This window comes from Bombus bifarius, unplaced genomic scaffold, assembly GCF_011952205.1.
Source record: "Bombus bifarius isolate JDL3187 unplaced genomic scaffold, Bbif_JDL3187 scf7180000008026, whole genome shotgun sequence".
NCBI lineage: Eukaryota > Metazoa > Arthropoda > Insecta > Hymenoptera > Apidae > Bombus > Bombus bifarius.
The window spans coordinates 550,667-567,273 of NW_022884399.1; the positions used below are offsets into that span (position 1 = coordinate 550,667).

The window sequence follows — 16,607 nt, forward strand, 5'->3', positions numbered from 1 at the left end:
CATGAATATTTACGATCGATTATTACTATATGCAAAACTGCACGAGCATGTAAAGTAATGCTAATCGCAGTAAATGAGGTTTAAACAACAACGTACACACCGAAATGTTAATATCAGGTCGCGTAACTTGTGTAACAACGATAGCAGCACGGTACGAAGGTATTCGGCGTGATCAGCCAACTAACAAGATCATTTGCAATCACGAATGTAATTTCACGCCCTTCCTTTATTCGCGTACATCGAAATACCAAGCCTTCGTTTGAAGATTTTGATACTTTCATTTACCTGGTACACTTTCATATACATTCGGCTATTTGGGTTGAGTGGCCGATATTTTATATTTTATTTTTGCACCTTATCATATCTAAGTACCTATCCAATGGCGCTTCATGTTATGTACGTGACAGTGAATTGTGTTTAACTTTGTCTGACGCATAATAGAATTGTCGCACTTACAGCCTTGAAGAAGAAAATAGCTTTGAGAAATCTTTTTTGATTATGTTTCTTGATAGAAATGAATTCAAATTTATTCAAACACTTTTGTTGTAATGTTTGTCAGATTTATTCCCGACCTTGTACTATAGATGCACGCAAATAATGTTCATGCACGTGTCTGTTCGAGCGTAAAATAAAGCAGTGAATTTATTATTACAAGAGCATACAAAATTTGCTGTTTAATTATTCTAAGAACGCTACATTCTGTGAACTATTTTCTACGTAGAAACGTATTTCTCAAAAGTATATACACATTTAGCTTTTGTCTTCTCCGTAGTTTCTACATTTCTTTCTGAGGTAGTACGTGTCCGATATTTATTACAGATCCATAAATCTGTCGGTAGAAAGTAACTTACGAAGTATCTTTGTCCTAAATTCAAAAGCACTCGGCAGAATTACAAGGATAAGCGATAGAATCAAAATTAAAGTTTAGCGAAAAGCTGAACATTAAATTGGTAAATTAAAATTCATTTCTCGATTAAGAATCAGTTGCAACGATAAAACAAATTTTAATACGTACCCATAATTTATAATAGCTACCAGTTATTCTCGTAATTGAATAAAAATTCTAACACGAATAAGTAACTTTATATGAATTTAATTTCAAGTTTGGTGCGTGCAGCTATGTTAAATAGTTATTTCAAGTATGTACGCGTAGGCTGTTACGTTTCGCAAGCGCATTACCTTGGACCGACGCGCGTTCCTTTTGCGGAACGTAAACTCACTCGGCCATTCGGAGAAAGTATGTGCACTCAGAAGCTTTATTTTCATTCGGAAAGCTCGCTGCGCGTTATTCTAAAAACTCTAATACCACCAGAACGATAATTAATTAATACGCTGGAAATCTCGGTAAATTAGCACCAAGTATCTGAATTAAGCAAACCTTAGTCAAGGTAATATAATAAATGATACACACTGTGTCCTTTAAAAATGATGAGACTAAACCGAGAATTTCAACCGAGTTGCTAATCACCCATTGTAATGGTCCCGCTGCAAACACATTAACACTTTGACTGCCACGTTGGTCATATACGACATCATTGGTCATTGGTCATTGGTCATTGGTGACCGGAGCGCTTCAACTTCTTACAATTGTAAAAATTGAATGAAAATTGACAGTCAGGGCATTTTGAATATAACCGATAAATGGAAGATACTTTGAAATAAAAGGTGCCCCATTGAACAATTAAACATTTTTATTAGAACATCAATAAAAAAAAAAAAAATGAGAACAAATCTTGCATCTAACGGTGCACTGTGTTTGCATCCATATCCTTGAGGGGCAATCTACGAATATTGTTATAAACACACCTTAGAAAATAATCGTAAATGCTGCTTTATGTGGAGGATTGGTCGAGGATAGATAATGCGAAATAACGAGAGCGAGAAATTGCTGTCACAACCCGTCAAATATATTTCGATTAAATAAATAAATTAACGTACATCCGAATGCGTGAGTCGTTAGTATAAAGTACAAATCGCGAAATAAGATAGCGGAATAAATACTCGTAAATGCTCGTCGCGTAACTCGATAAATACTCGTGAGATACTCGGAGATACTGTTCGATACTCTGTCGCTCGCGATCGCGTCCGTTTGTTTATACTGGTCGGGGGAGAGTCGGAAAATTCAAATTCGTCTTCATTCGATGGTTGCATGTAGCGGCGACATTGTTTTGCCCGGAGTTTGTTTATCATTACATTTCTGCGTCAAGGCTGAGTCAATGTCCTGAGGTAAAACAATAGCATGAGTCGCTCTCGACTCGCGTCGTCCCTTGATTCCTGTGCCGCTACGTTTATAATCCTATAATCGAAGTTAGAAGTGTGAACATATCTTACTATTATATATAGATGAACATACCTTACTATTATACAGGGTGGTTGGTAACTGGTGGTACAAGCGGAAGGAGGTGATTCTACGCAAAAAAAGAAATCGAAAATATAAAACAAAAATTTTTCGTTTGAGGCTTTGTTTTCGAGAAAATCGACTTTGAATTTTCGCTCGGTACGCGTGCGGTACGTTGTAACGGATCTCACTGTAGATCGTTGTCTCGATGGAAAAATTAAAAAAAAAATTTTTTTTCTATATTTTCGACTTCTTTTTCGCGTAGAATCACCCCTTTCCGCTTGTTCCACCAGTTACCAACCACCCTGTATATAGAATGAGCAAATACCGTTTACTAATATCTTCTACACGTTTCAACGATATATTCTGGACGTTTTGCTTGCGACGAAACAACGAATGCGAATGGTTTGTTGAAATAAACGAAGCCTTGTTATAATATGTCGCTATCAACTGTTAGCAAGGCGCCACGGTGGTCACCCGTGACCACCAATAAGATAAACGGTCCATCGGGGAAGAATGTTGTCTTACATCATCAACTTATTATTATTTTGCCATTATATGCTTTGAATAATAAAAATACTCCCGTGACGTCCTGAGCGAAACATGCGATTTTGGCGTAGCAGTCAAAGTGTTAAAATCGTTTCTGTTCCGAAGAAAAAGATCTGGAGTTTCATCGTTAAGAATGAACGACACTGATATTATAGAATAAAAGGCAGATGATCGACGCAATGAGTAGTTGGTGCATCGAACATGCATAGAAAGATTAATGTAAAACGGTTTGTTAACGAGTGCAACGGAAGATAGAAGAGAAGAGGGAGAAGCGAAAAGACAAAAAGGGAAGTTGAGAGATGAGGTGGATCAACGAATCTAATTACGCTGAAGTTAGGGCTGTTCACCCTGGAAAGTAGGTTTGTTACGGGCGTGTCTATCGAATAGTATAATATTTAACCAGAATTTAATTAGTCGGTGTATGTCGATGAATAAGAGGATAGTTTTCGCTAGTTTGACTAAGCTTTTGCAAGTTGCAGTGAAAATTGTGTATTTACACAACAAAACGTATGCCTGGACTTGGTTTTAGTATCGTTTCCTTAATTTTCTCGCTTCCTTGGAAAATAGCGAAGAGAACGTTCAAACGTATTTTGTCTTGAGTAAAGAAAACGTTACTTCCTCCGTGTTTACCTTCTTGGTCCTTTTAGATAATTATTCCATCCACTTTGGCGCGATTAAAACTCGTTAAAGGAATAGGCGGAGGATCGAACGTGCTGAAAATACGCTGTTATCTGGTTGAAGCAACAATTTTCTTGATAGTAACAGGTAAACAAGATGCTCTTCGTTTAGTCCTCTCGGCACATGATCAATCCGATGCTGTTTCAATTGCACGTTCGAATAACGCGACGAGTCGAGACAGAAGAAAAGCAACAGTAAATTTAATAAAATTAAAAGGAATTTCCCTGGTTTTCGGATACGGTATAAACACAGTTTTGTTGGATTGAAAATTACTTTGAATCGTTTCTTCTAGTGGAAAAGCAAAAATTTTCGAAGTTTCGTCCTTTGAATGTTCCTTCGTTTAAATTTTCCGTAACCATAAATATTTTCACAAATTTAAGCTGCAAACTAACTAGGAGGCATTTCCTTAAGAATCGGGACGTCCAATTATTTGACCAAGCTTTATAAATGTGCCTGGTAAACTTACCTTTGTTAAGGGCTATGATCCTATTAAAACAATGTAGAAATTAAATTCAGAAAGCTAGCTATTACAAATCGAGCATTTGTGATATAACCATTCTAAGCTTTCGTTTCGAATATTCTAAACATTCGTGATAAACTTGTATATTAGTTTGTTTTCTAATCGATTATACTCGATACGCACTGATTTATTCTTAGAATTATTGTACACCATCCATTTCGCGTTTATATGCATTTTGCTTTCGCACACGTCGCTGGCGTATCACGTGCCTATACTTTTTCACAGGATTTTCACGTGGATCTTGTTTGGAGTTGGCCTTAAGAAAGGCTTTTGTGCAAACAGCAACCAAGACTTGCTTTCTTCAATGTTATCATCGATCTTTATACGTTTTATCTCAAACTTTCATTGTTCGGCACGAAACCACTCTAAATATGTCATTAACATCGGCTGTCTTGTTCTTTCCATTCTATGATCTTATGTCAAGGATAGAAAGAGTAGAATAAACGACCAGAAGCAGCTATGTAATGTGTTACGAGATACTTTCTTGCAAATTTTTATGACTAAAGACAAGTTTTCTTTAGTATAGAATTTAAAGAGGTGTGGGATTTCCAACGTACATGGTACTATTCATATTCTATTGCCAGATATTTCCCTCTTTTTAGCTTTTTTTCCAAATGAAAAAACATATATGCACATATGCACACCTTGCTATTCTATTATTTTAAGTAAAAACGCGAAAAATTTTTACATATAAAAGCTGTTTTATTTGTTAGAGAAAATTTAATAAAATATTAAACCGAAATTTTTAAGCTATGCATAGAGGCAGCTTGTATTTTTCATTTGTATCAGTATCAACGTATTTTTTTTTTCAATGGGCCTATAACAATAATAAAATACGTTAACAATTTCGATAGAAGATAATTTAAATACTAAAGAAATAAATAACTCGGGTCGTTCTTTTGTCGTTTTACTACGCCACGAAAGAAGTAACATTTGCCTAATTGTATCAGTTGTATCGGTTCTCCTAGCTTCCCATCCAATTTAATTTATCGAAATTTTCATTCATTTATCGAAATAAATTTTCTTTTAGTTTCTAACGATAAAAATACTCATAAAATAAAACATTGAGAGTTGTTATAGTAATTATTGGAATAACGTAATAATTCGAAATACTTTACTATTTAGCTGACTGTTAAATCTTCTAAATAATTTCGATCCTTATACAAAGATAATTGACAAAGGAAACATCTGCAAATATTTTGGTTACCGTGGAAATTGCCAACTGGTACACTTTCATCGATGCTTTCGTTGTTCCTTTTAACGATTTAATATCGTCGACCCTTCGTAAATTAATGAATTCTCCTCGAGCTCTCCGTTCTCTTTTTCCATCGGATCTCGATATTTGCATTGACAATGAATATTGCATGGGAGAAAAATAAATGTGGAATTTATTAAATCCAGCATGACCATGTTTGCTGACGATATAATAATTAACGCGACAAAAGGATAAAGTTCGAAATAAAAATAATAATAAATATATGTGCGTTGTAGGCAAAAGCATGCATACATGCCATGAATATCTGGAAATGCTGATAAAAATAGCGAGAAATATGATTTCTCCATCAAAAAAAAAAAAAAAAAAAAAATATAAAAATTCCACGTCGATAGACGACACGAAGTATCTACATGCGTATCCGCTCGCTCGTTCATCGTAACGATCTTCCTGGCCACTGATAATATGGCAAAAAAGTTTGCACATTAAAAACCAGCGTTACGTTAACAACATTCTACTCGCTATTTTTGTCAGCCTACCTTTTATAACATATCGCAATAATTTTCTAATAATTTTTTAAAAATAAACAGCATGACAAAAATGTATATAATGGTGTATTTTTTGGTTTTGTATATGTATACATTTATACGCACACGAATTATTTAATTCATCTGTAAAAGGTGTTTTATTTAATATACGAAGAAAATGCGTAAAAAACAGCGCGTTAGAAATAATTGATACAAGTATAGTTTTACTTGATCAAAATAATGTTTATCAATTGTAAATATCGATTGCAAGCTTAATCGGCAATATTGGTACACATTGATGCATGATCGGTGGTTTCTAATTTAAAGTGTATTTATCCGAATGCGTCTCATTCAATTTTATTAAAATATGTGACGTACCGATATTTCCTAAACACCTACAACTTGTTTTTCAATTGAATTCCTACAAATTTATATATAATAATTTGCGAAACATTTTTACCGTTTCGAAATAAATAACGATTTTATCATTGAAACAATTTTAGAACGTTTAACAATTTAGTGGAATACGTAGAAACTTTTAAAGGCAAAACTTCTTGAAATCTTATTTATCCATTAATATTTCTTATCCAAAGTTGTTGTACCGCTAATTTGTGTGTCTAACATTTTTAATGAGGATTGACTGGAATATAAAGAGATACATATTTTATGAAACTTAGTTTCTATTCGTCATTTTACGGTCTTATGACTTATTTAATCGAAAATTTTCATTACGATGAATCATTATACAAACATGATAAGTAACGGAAACGTATAAAATTTTCTTTCGCGGGTTTCTAGATAAAAAAAAAATAACAATGCTAGAATATTTATATTTACTTTAAAGATTTAATTAGAAAAGTAGAGTTAGTTCGATCTAAATAAATTATTCCTTAGCCATTAGTCTACGATTGTTATTCTATCTCTAAGGAAATTTTTAATTAAGAGAAACGATCCACTTGAGAGATTGAACCTAATAGAAACAAAGCCACGTTGAATTCAAATTCAAACAGCTCAATTGCTTTCTTTTCTTATTTATTGTTTTATATTTGAAAAATCTGGTTCAGTAAAAATCTGCGAATCACCAGCAGATTCAAAAAGGCGTAGCAACCCAATCGCGTTCTTTCACAAGCTCGAATATAAGAAAAGAAATCTAATGGGAAAGTTATTCGCAATCGCTTTCTTTCTCACAGCGGATCTTATACATTTGTCGTAATCCTCGTGTTGCTTATCGTTTCCTATCGACGCACCCTCCAAGGCACCAACCGAGTGACTTTTTGTTGGACCATAGCGACAGATTACCGTGTCAGGATATTTCGAAAGAGAAAAAAGAAAACGAGACTGACGCGATAAAAGAGTGCTCGCGACTTTTTCGCTCCCTGGAAAAAAAATCGATGCTCGAATTGCTCCGTAAATTTTTCTATCATGCTAAGCGTTGTATTTTCTTCGCATTGATTAGAACGAAGGTGCTTTATTGAAAATAAGAATACGAAGCACAACCGCGATATTATCGCTTGAAAAATTCTCGTTTAAATGTCAGTTCTTTGACTGTAGAGTACATTTTGCCGCAGCTTTGAACGAGAATGAGATTCTCAATGTAAGAATTGAAGAGAAAATGACCAGTAATTTTTATTTCATTTAGTCTTCTTAATTTAAGATTCACAAAGAGTATACTTAATTCCTTTCAATGATAAAATGAGGAAACGATCTTGAAAGTCGGTAAAGGGTAATTCCTATCGTAATCAGACGCGTTAGTTCGAATTTTTTCCACCGATACTCGGTAACGAATATCGGTCGAACGAATTTTCTCTGGGTGAAGGTTGACCCGTGCCACGTGTTCGGTAATCGATGACGTTTCTGATACAGGTCGGTCGTCTTAATTCCAGGTGTCAGCGAAATCTCAATTCGAGTCGTCAACGTGTGAGAAAGGAAGAAAAGTATTAGGAAGAAAACGGACGTAGTCTCAAGTTCTCTAGAAGAACGTCGCCACGAATATTGTTCCTGAAGAAGGAGGACAACTATATAAGTATAATATTTGGACACCCGCGGCAATTTGATCAAAAAGTTGATATTTTTCTCATGTTTTCAAAATTATCATCGAAGAATGTTTCTCTACCGTTGATTCTTTGCTTCTTGCCATAACCGAGGTCGAATGTTCCGCTGTTAAACTGAAACAAGAAATATATCTGCACCAGCGATGTTCATCCGTAGCAGATAGCAAGTACTTCGCGCACCTGCACATTTAGTTGCACCAACGTAGTATAATCACGCATTTTTTTAAATTTTACATCGACTTTCTGAAAAATACAGACAGACTCATGATAGAACACGATCAATCTCGCGTCACCATCTACGTGAAACATGAAAGCGTTAAAGCCAAAGAAAATAATCAAGCAGAAAAGAAGCTTTAAAGTAAAGTCTAAAGTAAAGTAATCGGAACAAATTCGGAGAGAAGAAAAGGAAACGACAACAGATCACCCATACAAGGATAAACGGTGGCTAAAAAAGAAGACGAGAAAAAGAAAAAGAAGAAGGAAAGGAAGGATCGGAGTAAAAAAATTGTAAAGGCGAAGAAACAGGTGAAACGGCAGTACGAACGAAGCTTATGGGGGTAAAGTGAGTTGAACGCGAGCAGAGGATAAATAAGGACGAGCAAAACGTGGAGGCAGAGGAGAAGAGAGAGGATAATGGTGGCGCATGCTCCTCCTCGTTGTGCACGTATCGTGGAGCAGGCAGTTGCCCTCGTCGGCTCCAGGTACACGCGAAAATCCATATCGCCGCCGTGTAGCGTCTCCTACGGCCGTTGACAGACTCCGCGGACACGCCAGAACCTCTCGATCGGGCGTCGCAGTGAGCGTCGCGACGCAGCTTCCTCGACACTTCCGCGCCGCTTCTACGGAGTAGCAGCCTCTTACACTGCTTCGAGCACGTGCCCTAAACAGTCGCATGTCACTGCTCGCCGGCGGAATACTAAACTGCCACGGAATTAACTTTCAAACAATATTTCACCAGTTTTCAAGCTCATTTCTTTTCATCGATAGCATTTATTTGAAAGAAATTCGTCTCGTTTGAGAAACCAAGTGGTAATTAGGAGAAATTGGAAAGGACGCTGCTAGGTCGAAGGATAAATAGATGGGAATTTCAAAGATATCATTTATATCTTAAGGAAGTCGGTCGTTCGAAGTAAAGTGTTATTTAGAGATAATTAAAAAATATGTATCGTTTGGAAGAAGGAAATGGTACTTAAGAATAGTTGGAGGGATAGACGTTGCTGGATCAAAATATGAATGTAAATAGAGATGTTAATAATATTATTTGCTTTAAGGAAACTATTCGTCGCAAAAGCGGAAGGATATTTAAGAGGAATCGAAAGATCGGACGTCGCTAAAATTATGGATAAATATGAACTTCGAAGATGTTGTTTATCGTAAAGGAATATGAATTACAAGAATATTATTTATCCGAAACAAATTGATCGTTTGAAGATACACAGTGGTAATTAGGAGCTATTAAAAGGTGCTTATTGTGGAACGTTGCTGAATGATATGAATTCATCGCTCGAAGAAAGGAAATATTAAATGGGAACAATGAAATGATGTTTTTATGAAAGCATGAACAAATACGAGTTCGAAGGAGATAAGTGCTAACTAGAAATAAATCGCAAGATGTTTATGGAATTATGAATAAATATAAATACTAAGGATGTAGTTCATCTCGAAGAGAGGTTCGTCCTTTAAAGCGATGATTTAATATGAATAACTATCGAAGGTATTATTTACCTCAGAACCCAAACCAGAGTCGCGGTAATGAAAAAGTCAATGAAAAAGTCGAACATGGTTAAATTGGTACACGAATAATACGTGTGAACATTTTTAAAACGCGAACACAGAAGATCGGAAGCTGATGGAAGAGATAGCAATAGCGTATTGGAAAAGGAAGTCGATGGTATTCCACAAGGAACGATAAATGTAAAAAGTTGGACTACTGTCGCGTTGGGGTAGCCAAAGATCCGTGAAACGAAGAATCGTAAGAAATCTGGCAAGGTTTCAGGCGAAACTTTGTTAAGATTTCCAAGAAAATAAAAGAATCTTCGAGGTGGTGTAATTTGTACGTTGTAGAGACACCGAGTCACACGAGGAACGTTCTTTCAGAGAGGATTTTACGATGGTATCGTGGAAAAGATAGCCAGTTGGAAAGAGTCGCGTCTACGAAAGGATTAGGAAACGGGAGCCTAACTTGCAGACCAGGTTAACAAATAGCTAAATTACAAAGTGAATGGACCAAGTTTTGAAACTCATTTACGAAACTACCGACTATCAATTATAAGGAGCTGTGAACTTCCTTCTATCTTCGAAGGAGTCGGTAATAACCCCTGGTATCGACGAATACCATTCTCCGGAGTAGTTGAAATCAGGTACGAATACGTGCGTTAACCGAGTGGGTTCTCGAAACATCTCCCTCGAGAGTTTGCCGATAGTCTCTCGCGAAATTAGTACACTATCGAAACGTGGAACTGATCGAAGCCGGCCTTTGTTACTGGTTTTCAGCGCGATGCTCGCGATGTTAACGCGCGGACAATAGGCGAACTTCGTCTCCAACTGTTAGTGCTGGATCTGACGGACGCCTTGCCGCCAGTAGTTCGGTAATTGGCTTTGCGTTTCAAGCGGTTCGCCTAATGGCTGTCGAGTGCCGCTTTCAAACGGATCGACCAGTTGCAGCAGACTGTTTTATAAACCGTACTACTCGTACCATTGTACGTTATCATATTTAAAGTGTGAAAGCTAGATCGTCGAGGATTTTAAGATCAAAGATCGTTTAGTAAATGGAGGGCTAGAGAAATGGGGAGCAACGAACCAAAAGAAAATTCCTTGCTCTAGAAAAGGAAGCATTTCCAAGCTCGTCATAAGTCGATCTGATTTCGTCGTGTTCCTAGAAATTACAAAACGAAGGCTCTCACCTTCCGGTCAGATTCCGTGCAATCGAGATATTCCGAAGCTGGGAAGCTCCGGTGAAATCACCTCGTCGGATCAGAGGACATCAAAGAGCGATCCTATGTCGCGGTATCCCGTGCCTGGAGCGTGGAATTTAACGGGCTTGCGGGGATTTCTGGAAACTCTATTCGATCGTAACATTTCGATATATAGATAAATATAGAGAGAAGTTTTCTGATAAGGTCTTGTACAACGTATTAACGGGGATCGGGAGGATACGAAATAGAAATCCTAAGGAAAAAGCGTGTGCGCGAGGATGAGACGTTCCTCGGGATCTTTTTGTCGCTACGCTCTCGCTCTCTGATATTGGACGAGAGGAAGAAAAAAAGGTCCTTGAGAATTAACCCGTGGAATTCAATGACTGCGAGGTAACAAAAACGTTTGCTTGATCGTAATATTTCTAGATCATTTTCAATACCGTAAATAGATAAGAGAAAAAGAAGAAGAAGCGTGCGTATTAAATCAAAAGGAGACAGAGAGAAAATTAAACGAGTCGCAGAAACCCCTAATTTATATTACAAAAAATTCAAGAAGCTTTGTATGACCATATTTAGAAATGTAAATGGACAGACAAATTATATAAAGAAGCTTCTCGATAATATCTTATATCAGGTATTAACGAGGACGAGGAGAGGATACGAGGAGAAATTCGCGTGAGCGTGCGTAGAAAGATTAAAGACTCTTTGGGGCCCTCTCGTTGTTACGCTTGCCCTGTGCTCTTCGAGTAAAGGGAGGAAAAGGACTCCTCTAGGATTAACCGACCCTCCTTTAATGGCAAAGGATTTAGGGGGATCAGCGAGCATTAGTCGGCGAATCTCGCGGTTGGCCAGGAATACTATCTTCGGTCTCGTTTCTCGCGAAGAACACCAGGTTTGGGGAAATAATTGCGTGTCGGTCGGTTGGTGAAAAATAGAGCCCCTAGAGATTAACCGCGCGTCTTTATAGAACTACGTGAAGGGCATGGTCCGCTCGTAATCGACGTTTTCGCCGCGTGCCACACATTCCACGACCTTGTCCACGACTGCTGCTCGAAACCTAAACGACGTATATGGTCCTCGTTATGTTCTTGTGAAACGCAAAATCACGTTGCGCTCCTTGAAAAATTTTCAAAAATCAACGATGCGTAACGCGTAATGATAACGAACCAACGACATCGCGATATCTTCTTCTAAGAGGAGCATGGTTCACTTATAAACAGAGGAATAATTTCTATAAACAATTCGTCAAGGGCGCTGGGCCGCTATAAAGATAAGAGGGAATCCGTGTTGTTTTCACTTTTTGCTTCAGCTCGAGCAAAGTCGAGCCTCGCGAAAGGAAGCAACTTGATCGAGGAGACGAATAAGACGAACAGTGTTTAGTTTGTGGCCGGCATGGAGTGGCAAGAGAATAACGAGAGCGTCTTCGACACCGGCAATTACGTGCTGAACACTTTGTATTATATCAGCAAGCTGAACGAATCGGTGAATCCCGAGGCGATCAAGTGCTTCGAACGCAAACAGGAAGAGCTGCAGCTGTTGTCTCTTGGGACGCAGCAGGAGGATCAAGGATGCGAAATCAGCTGGGATTCTTTATTGTGTTGGCCGAGAACACCTCCCGGTACACTGGCCACGCTACCGTGCTTCGAGGAACTGAATGGAATACGCTACGACAGCAGCCGTGAGTAACAAATACTATTTGGTATTGCGATCGACAGTATCTCAAAATAATTATTTTCTTTCTCCGGTTGGTTTCGTTCGTGGGGCGAATGGTTAACGGTTGGTCGTAGAAAACGAAATTCTGCGATCGGTTATCAGAGTATTCGGATATCGGATATACTTGTGCGGTTTGATATTTTTGTGTAATTTATTCGATTAAGTAATAGAATTTTTCTTTTTCCGGTATTGAGATAATTTCTATGTTCTATGTTCTGGCTGAAAATTGATCTTTCAGGTCTTGTTCAAACGGATACGGTTATAAATCACGTATCTTTCAAAATTTATCTCTCAAATTTATCTAAGCTTCTATTTTTGCTTCATACGTGCGACATAAATTTCGCCTGAAAATTCAATTTAACAAAACCACCGGACAGCAGCTACCGTTCTGATACGTTAGGCGCGCATATTTAAAGAAAAGCTATTTCAATTAGTTTAATGGTCACGCGGCTAGACGCGGAATTAAAAATGTGGTTTATACGATAATACGATTCCAAGTGCGGGGAAGTTCAAGTAAAATTAATTAACGTTCATTTTATCAAATACATAGCTATCTATCCACGTAATTAATATCCGTGTATACCCACACTTATATGCTTCATTTCCTCCACATCGAAGCTATTAATCTCACTGAAAATATTAACTTACAAATTTCATTATTTTCCAAAGATAACGATATTTCAAACAAAAGAAATAATTTGATCGCCGGAAAGATTCTATTTCGGATTATTTGTTAAGTTGGGTTAGACGTCGATCTGTTCGTTCGAAACCACATCGATTTGATTCTTTGAAATTTAAAAGGTTCAAGTAAGAAAAGATCGGGTAGAAAGGATTCAGGTTATCGGATTAAAGGGGAAAAGCTTAAAACCTTTTTATCGATTTTCCATCCCCAAATATTCATCAATTGCAGGATATCTACAAGGATTTCGTAGTGGGAAGAGCGCAATTATAATTTAAGTCGTTTTCCATATCTGAGTAATATTTGTCTTTTATGAAACATCACCTCGTAACTATTGTTTCTCGATCTATTTCGTTTCCTAAAAACGTAATTTCATCTAGGAAAGAGCAATCCCATCTTGTGTCGCGTATAATGCTTTCTCACGTAGAATATAAAGTGCATTACCATCAATAGCGCTATTCGCATCAAGTGTATAGTTGCATAGTTAAAATTGTTGTTAGCGTGAACGTTAAGAGCAAATTAACATTTCATGGGTCTTATTTTCCATAAAACTCGAGTTTTAAAACGGCCATCAACGTTGGCGAGAGACAAGCTTGAAACGCCCATTCTATCGTTTTTAATTAAATCGTTAAGCAACCGCTACATTCGTTCGTTTCTACTTTTCTCCCTTTCCGTCTCTTTCCTTTTTTCCTAATAAAGAACAATACGAGAGCTTTCCATCCGTCGTAGAAGATCGTCAGCGAGTCGTTTTCTTACTCGGTTTATTTTATTCGAAATCGCGTGATTTTTTCTGCTGTGAAATTGAAAAACACACGACGTGAAGTTCTCGAAATGTTTTGATCAATATCAACATATGGTCGGTAAATAAATACCGTTCGTCACATATACAGTGAAAAAGGAACGAAATCGATTAAAAATGTACAGAGTATAGAAAGACGCATTTGTCGATATGATCGAGATTTAAAATTGAAATTTTCAAGATAAACGACAAGTTTTTAGGCGGGAAATATTCTTTTTTTTTTGTAATAGATACGAGTAAGGAAGATAGAAAATATATAGTAAAATAAAAAGTAGTAATTTCTTTTGATCAAACAGTTTGGATTCTTGTGTTTGATATAAAAGAAAGTTGGCAGAAGCCAGGAAAAAGCATAGGATTGTTCGTTTTTGATCGATGTGGCGAGTAACCATAATAAAAGTCATTCTGTGTGCATGCGGCAACACAACTATCACGTAACTCGGAGAATAATTGAAGTGAAAGGAATACGTACATCCACCTTTGTGTTAGTTTATTCGAGCATAAGACGAACATACAAATTCGCGATTGTGTTATTCGTATCGAATATGAAAAATATCAAAGATCGTATATCTATAAACGGTATTTCACAAAGTCAAATTATTTACATTTCTTCAAAATCTTTCCATTTTATTTCCTCTGAAATCTTTCTTTTAAATCTCGCCATTTTATTTTTCATTTCCAATCACTGCTTTTCATCCATTTATTGATTTGTCCAGTTAATAATTTCTCCGTTCATGGTCGATAGCTGTTATCGCTGGTTTTCAGTTCTTAATTTTCCGCTGCATCGTGTAACCAGTGTAGCTTTCATCGTTAATCTTCGCCTACCAATTCACGCTGTTTTCTATTCACTTCGCAATCCGAATATAAAGTTTGGAATACTAAATAAATCTTCAATGGCCAATTCAAAAGGCTTCGACGGCGATATCCAATTTCTGAATTCTAAATTAGCTTGTTACACGAAATGCAGCCTTTATCCCCTGATTTCCATAAAATCCTCTATCTTTCTCTCGCCTCTTGAACGATGTTGAGGAAACATTTTGTATACGAAGGCAGTTCTCTTGGTTTATTCGATAAAAAATGACGAAAACTTTCTTCTGTCGATAAATTTTTCTAACAAGATAATGTCTTATTACGTAATTCGGGAGACACTTCTTTGCTTTCCACGAAAAGCCAATCATTTTTATGCTGTGTCAGTTTCAAAGCAACGACGCGATATCTGATATGACTTACACGAAACCGAAACTAACCAACTTGATGAAAATTAATCATTTCGTTTTCTAAAAGTTAACCATTTTGAATCACGTACAAGATGAGGCACGTAAGATGTTACAAGCTGTTTTCTCAGAATTAGCGCAGATATCGATTTATTTCTTTTGTTTCTTCTTAAATCGAACGTAAACCGAACGTCTCATTTCGCTGAAAAGAAAAACAAGCGAGCGAGAAACCTCTTGTTCTCTAAGAACCTCTAGAACTTAACGAGAAAGAAGCAAGTATGCATTCGCGATGACTTGAGAGAAAACAGCTTGCGACACTTTTACGTAACTCACCTTGCTGTCTTCTATTTACAATTAAAGTTGAAAAATCTAGAGCAAGTGAATTTGATCGATTCAGTTTGCGTCTACACGCGTAATATGAATTTGCAGATTACAATTAAATTCGAAAGTATGCAAACCAATTTCAAAACTTTTACCCACTTTCTGCCAAGGCCGAGTAGAAGAAAGCGGCAGACGAGCGCATTTTCCTAAACGTTTCGCGTAATTTAAAATGTTCGTCGAAAGAAATCCCTTTGCGTGCGGTCGCGCCTCGAAATAACGAGGAAAGGAACGTCGCAACATGGAAAATAGCAATAACGGTCTAGCAAAGCCCTAAAGATCGTTTTTCCCCCCTTTTTCTCGCTGACTACAATCGATACCAACGCCGGATCGTAAACGCTTGCCACGTTTCCGACGTGAGTAGCTTCTGCTTTAATGATCCACTCTTTCCTCGTCTGTAACGCCAGATCCATAAGACTGCCTTGTACGGAAACCTTCGGAGGAATATTAAATCTCGATTTCTATACGCTCGAGCGTATCGAGCAATAGTACGATATATCAGCGTCCTATGAAACGCAAGTTATATCGGGCCACGTTCGATTTGGAACTGTAACTGCGCGTGTTTTCACCATTGAGCGACACACGGTATTGACGAACTATGATTGAAACGTTAACGCTTTATTTTCTTTATCTTTTCTGAAAAAAGCTTTTGCTTTTTTTACGTTACGCTCATCTTTTAGTAGAGATTGTTGAGAATTGTGGATCTTAATCGCAGAAATAAATGTATAGGAACATTTAGATTACACTTAGAATTAATATGAAAATAGTTTCAGATTTATTTAATATGTGATTTACAAGATATTCGTCGATACATATTTGCATGCGTCTCAGCACTCTCTTTGTCTCATCATCTTCTTTACCCCATTGGTTATTTTACCCCAATTACTTGACACGACGGATCAGATCCGCAGACTAAAAAGACATTATCCTTTAGATTTAAGCATTAGATTCAACCAGAATCAAACATGTTATAAACGCTTATTATCCAAGTTACAGTACCACGCCAAAATAATTTACTTATAATTCTCAATGAGAA

General features: G+C 37.1%; 1 protein-coding gene across 3 annotated transcripts in view; it reads left to right on the forward strand.

Moving 5' to 3' along the window:
* Window positions 1–16,607, forward strand: part of LOC117207259 (diuretic hormone receptor-like) — a 76,264-nt gene that overhangs the window by 6,962 nt on the left and 52,695 nt on the right. The window contains exon 1 of one of the 3 annotated variants that reach the window (XM_033447280.1): window positions 11,374–12,469. The exons of 1 other annotated variant lie outside the window; for it this stretch is intronic. In XM_033447280.1, the coding sequence (XP_033303171.1) occupies window positions 12,184–12,469 (286 nt within the window). In that variant the 5' untranslated portion in view covers window positions 11,374–12,183. Of the gene's footprint in view, window positions 1–11,373; window positions 12,470–16,607 lie in introns of those variants that run through there. One more of the 3 variants, XM_033447279.1, reaches the window with a different exon arrangement.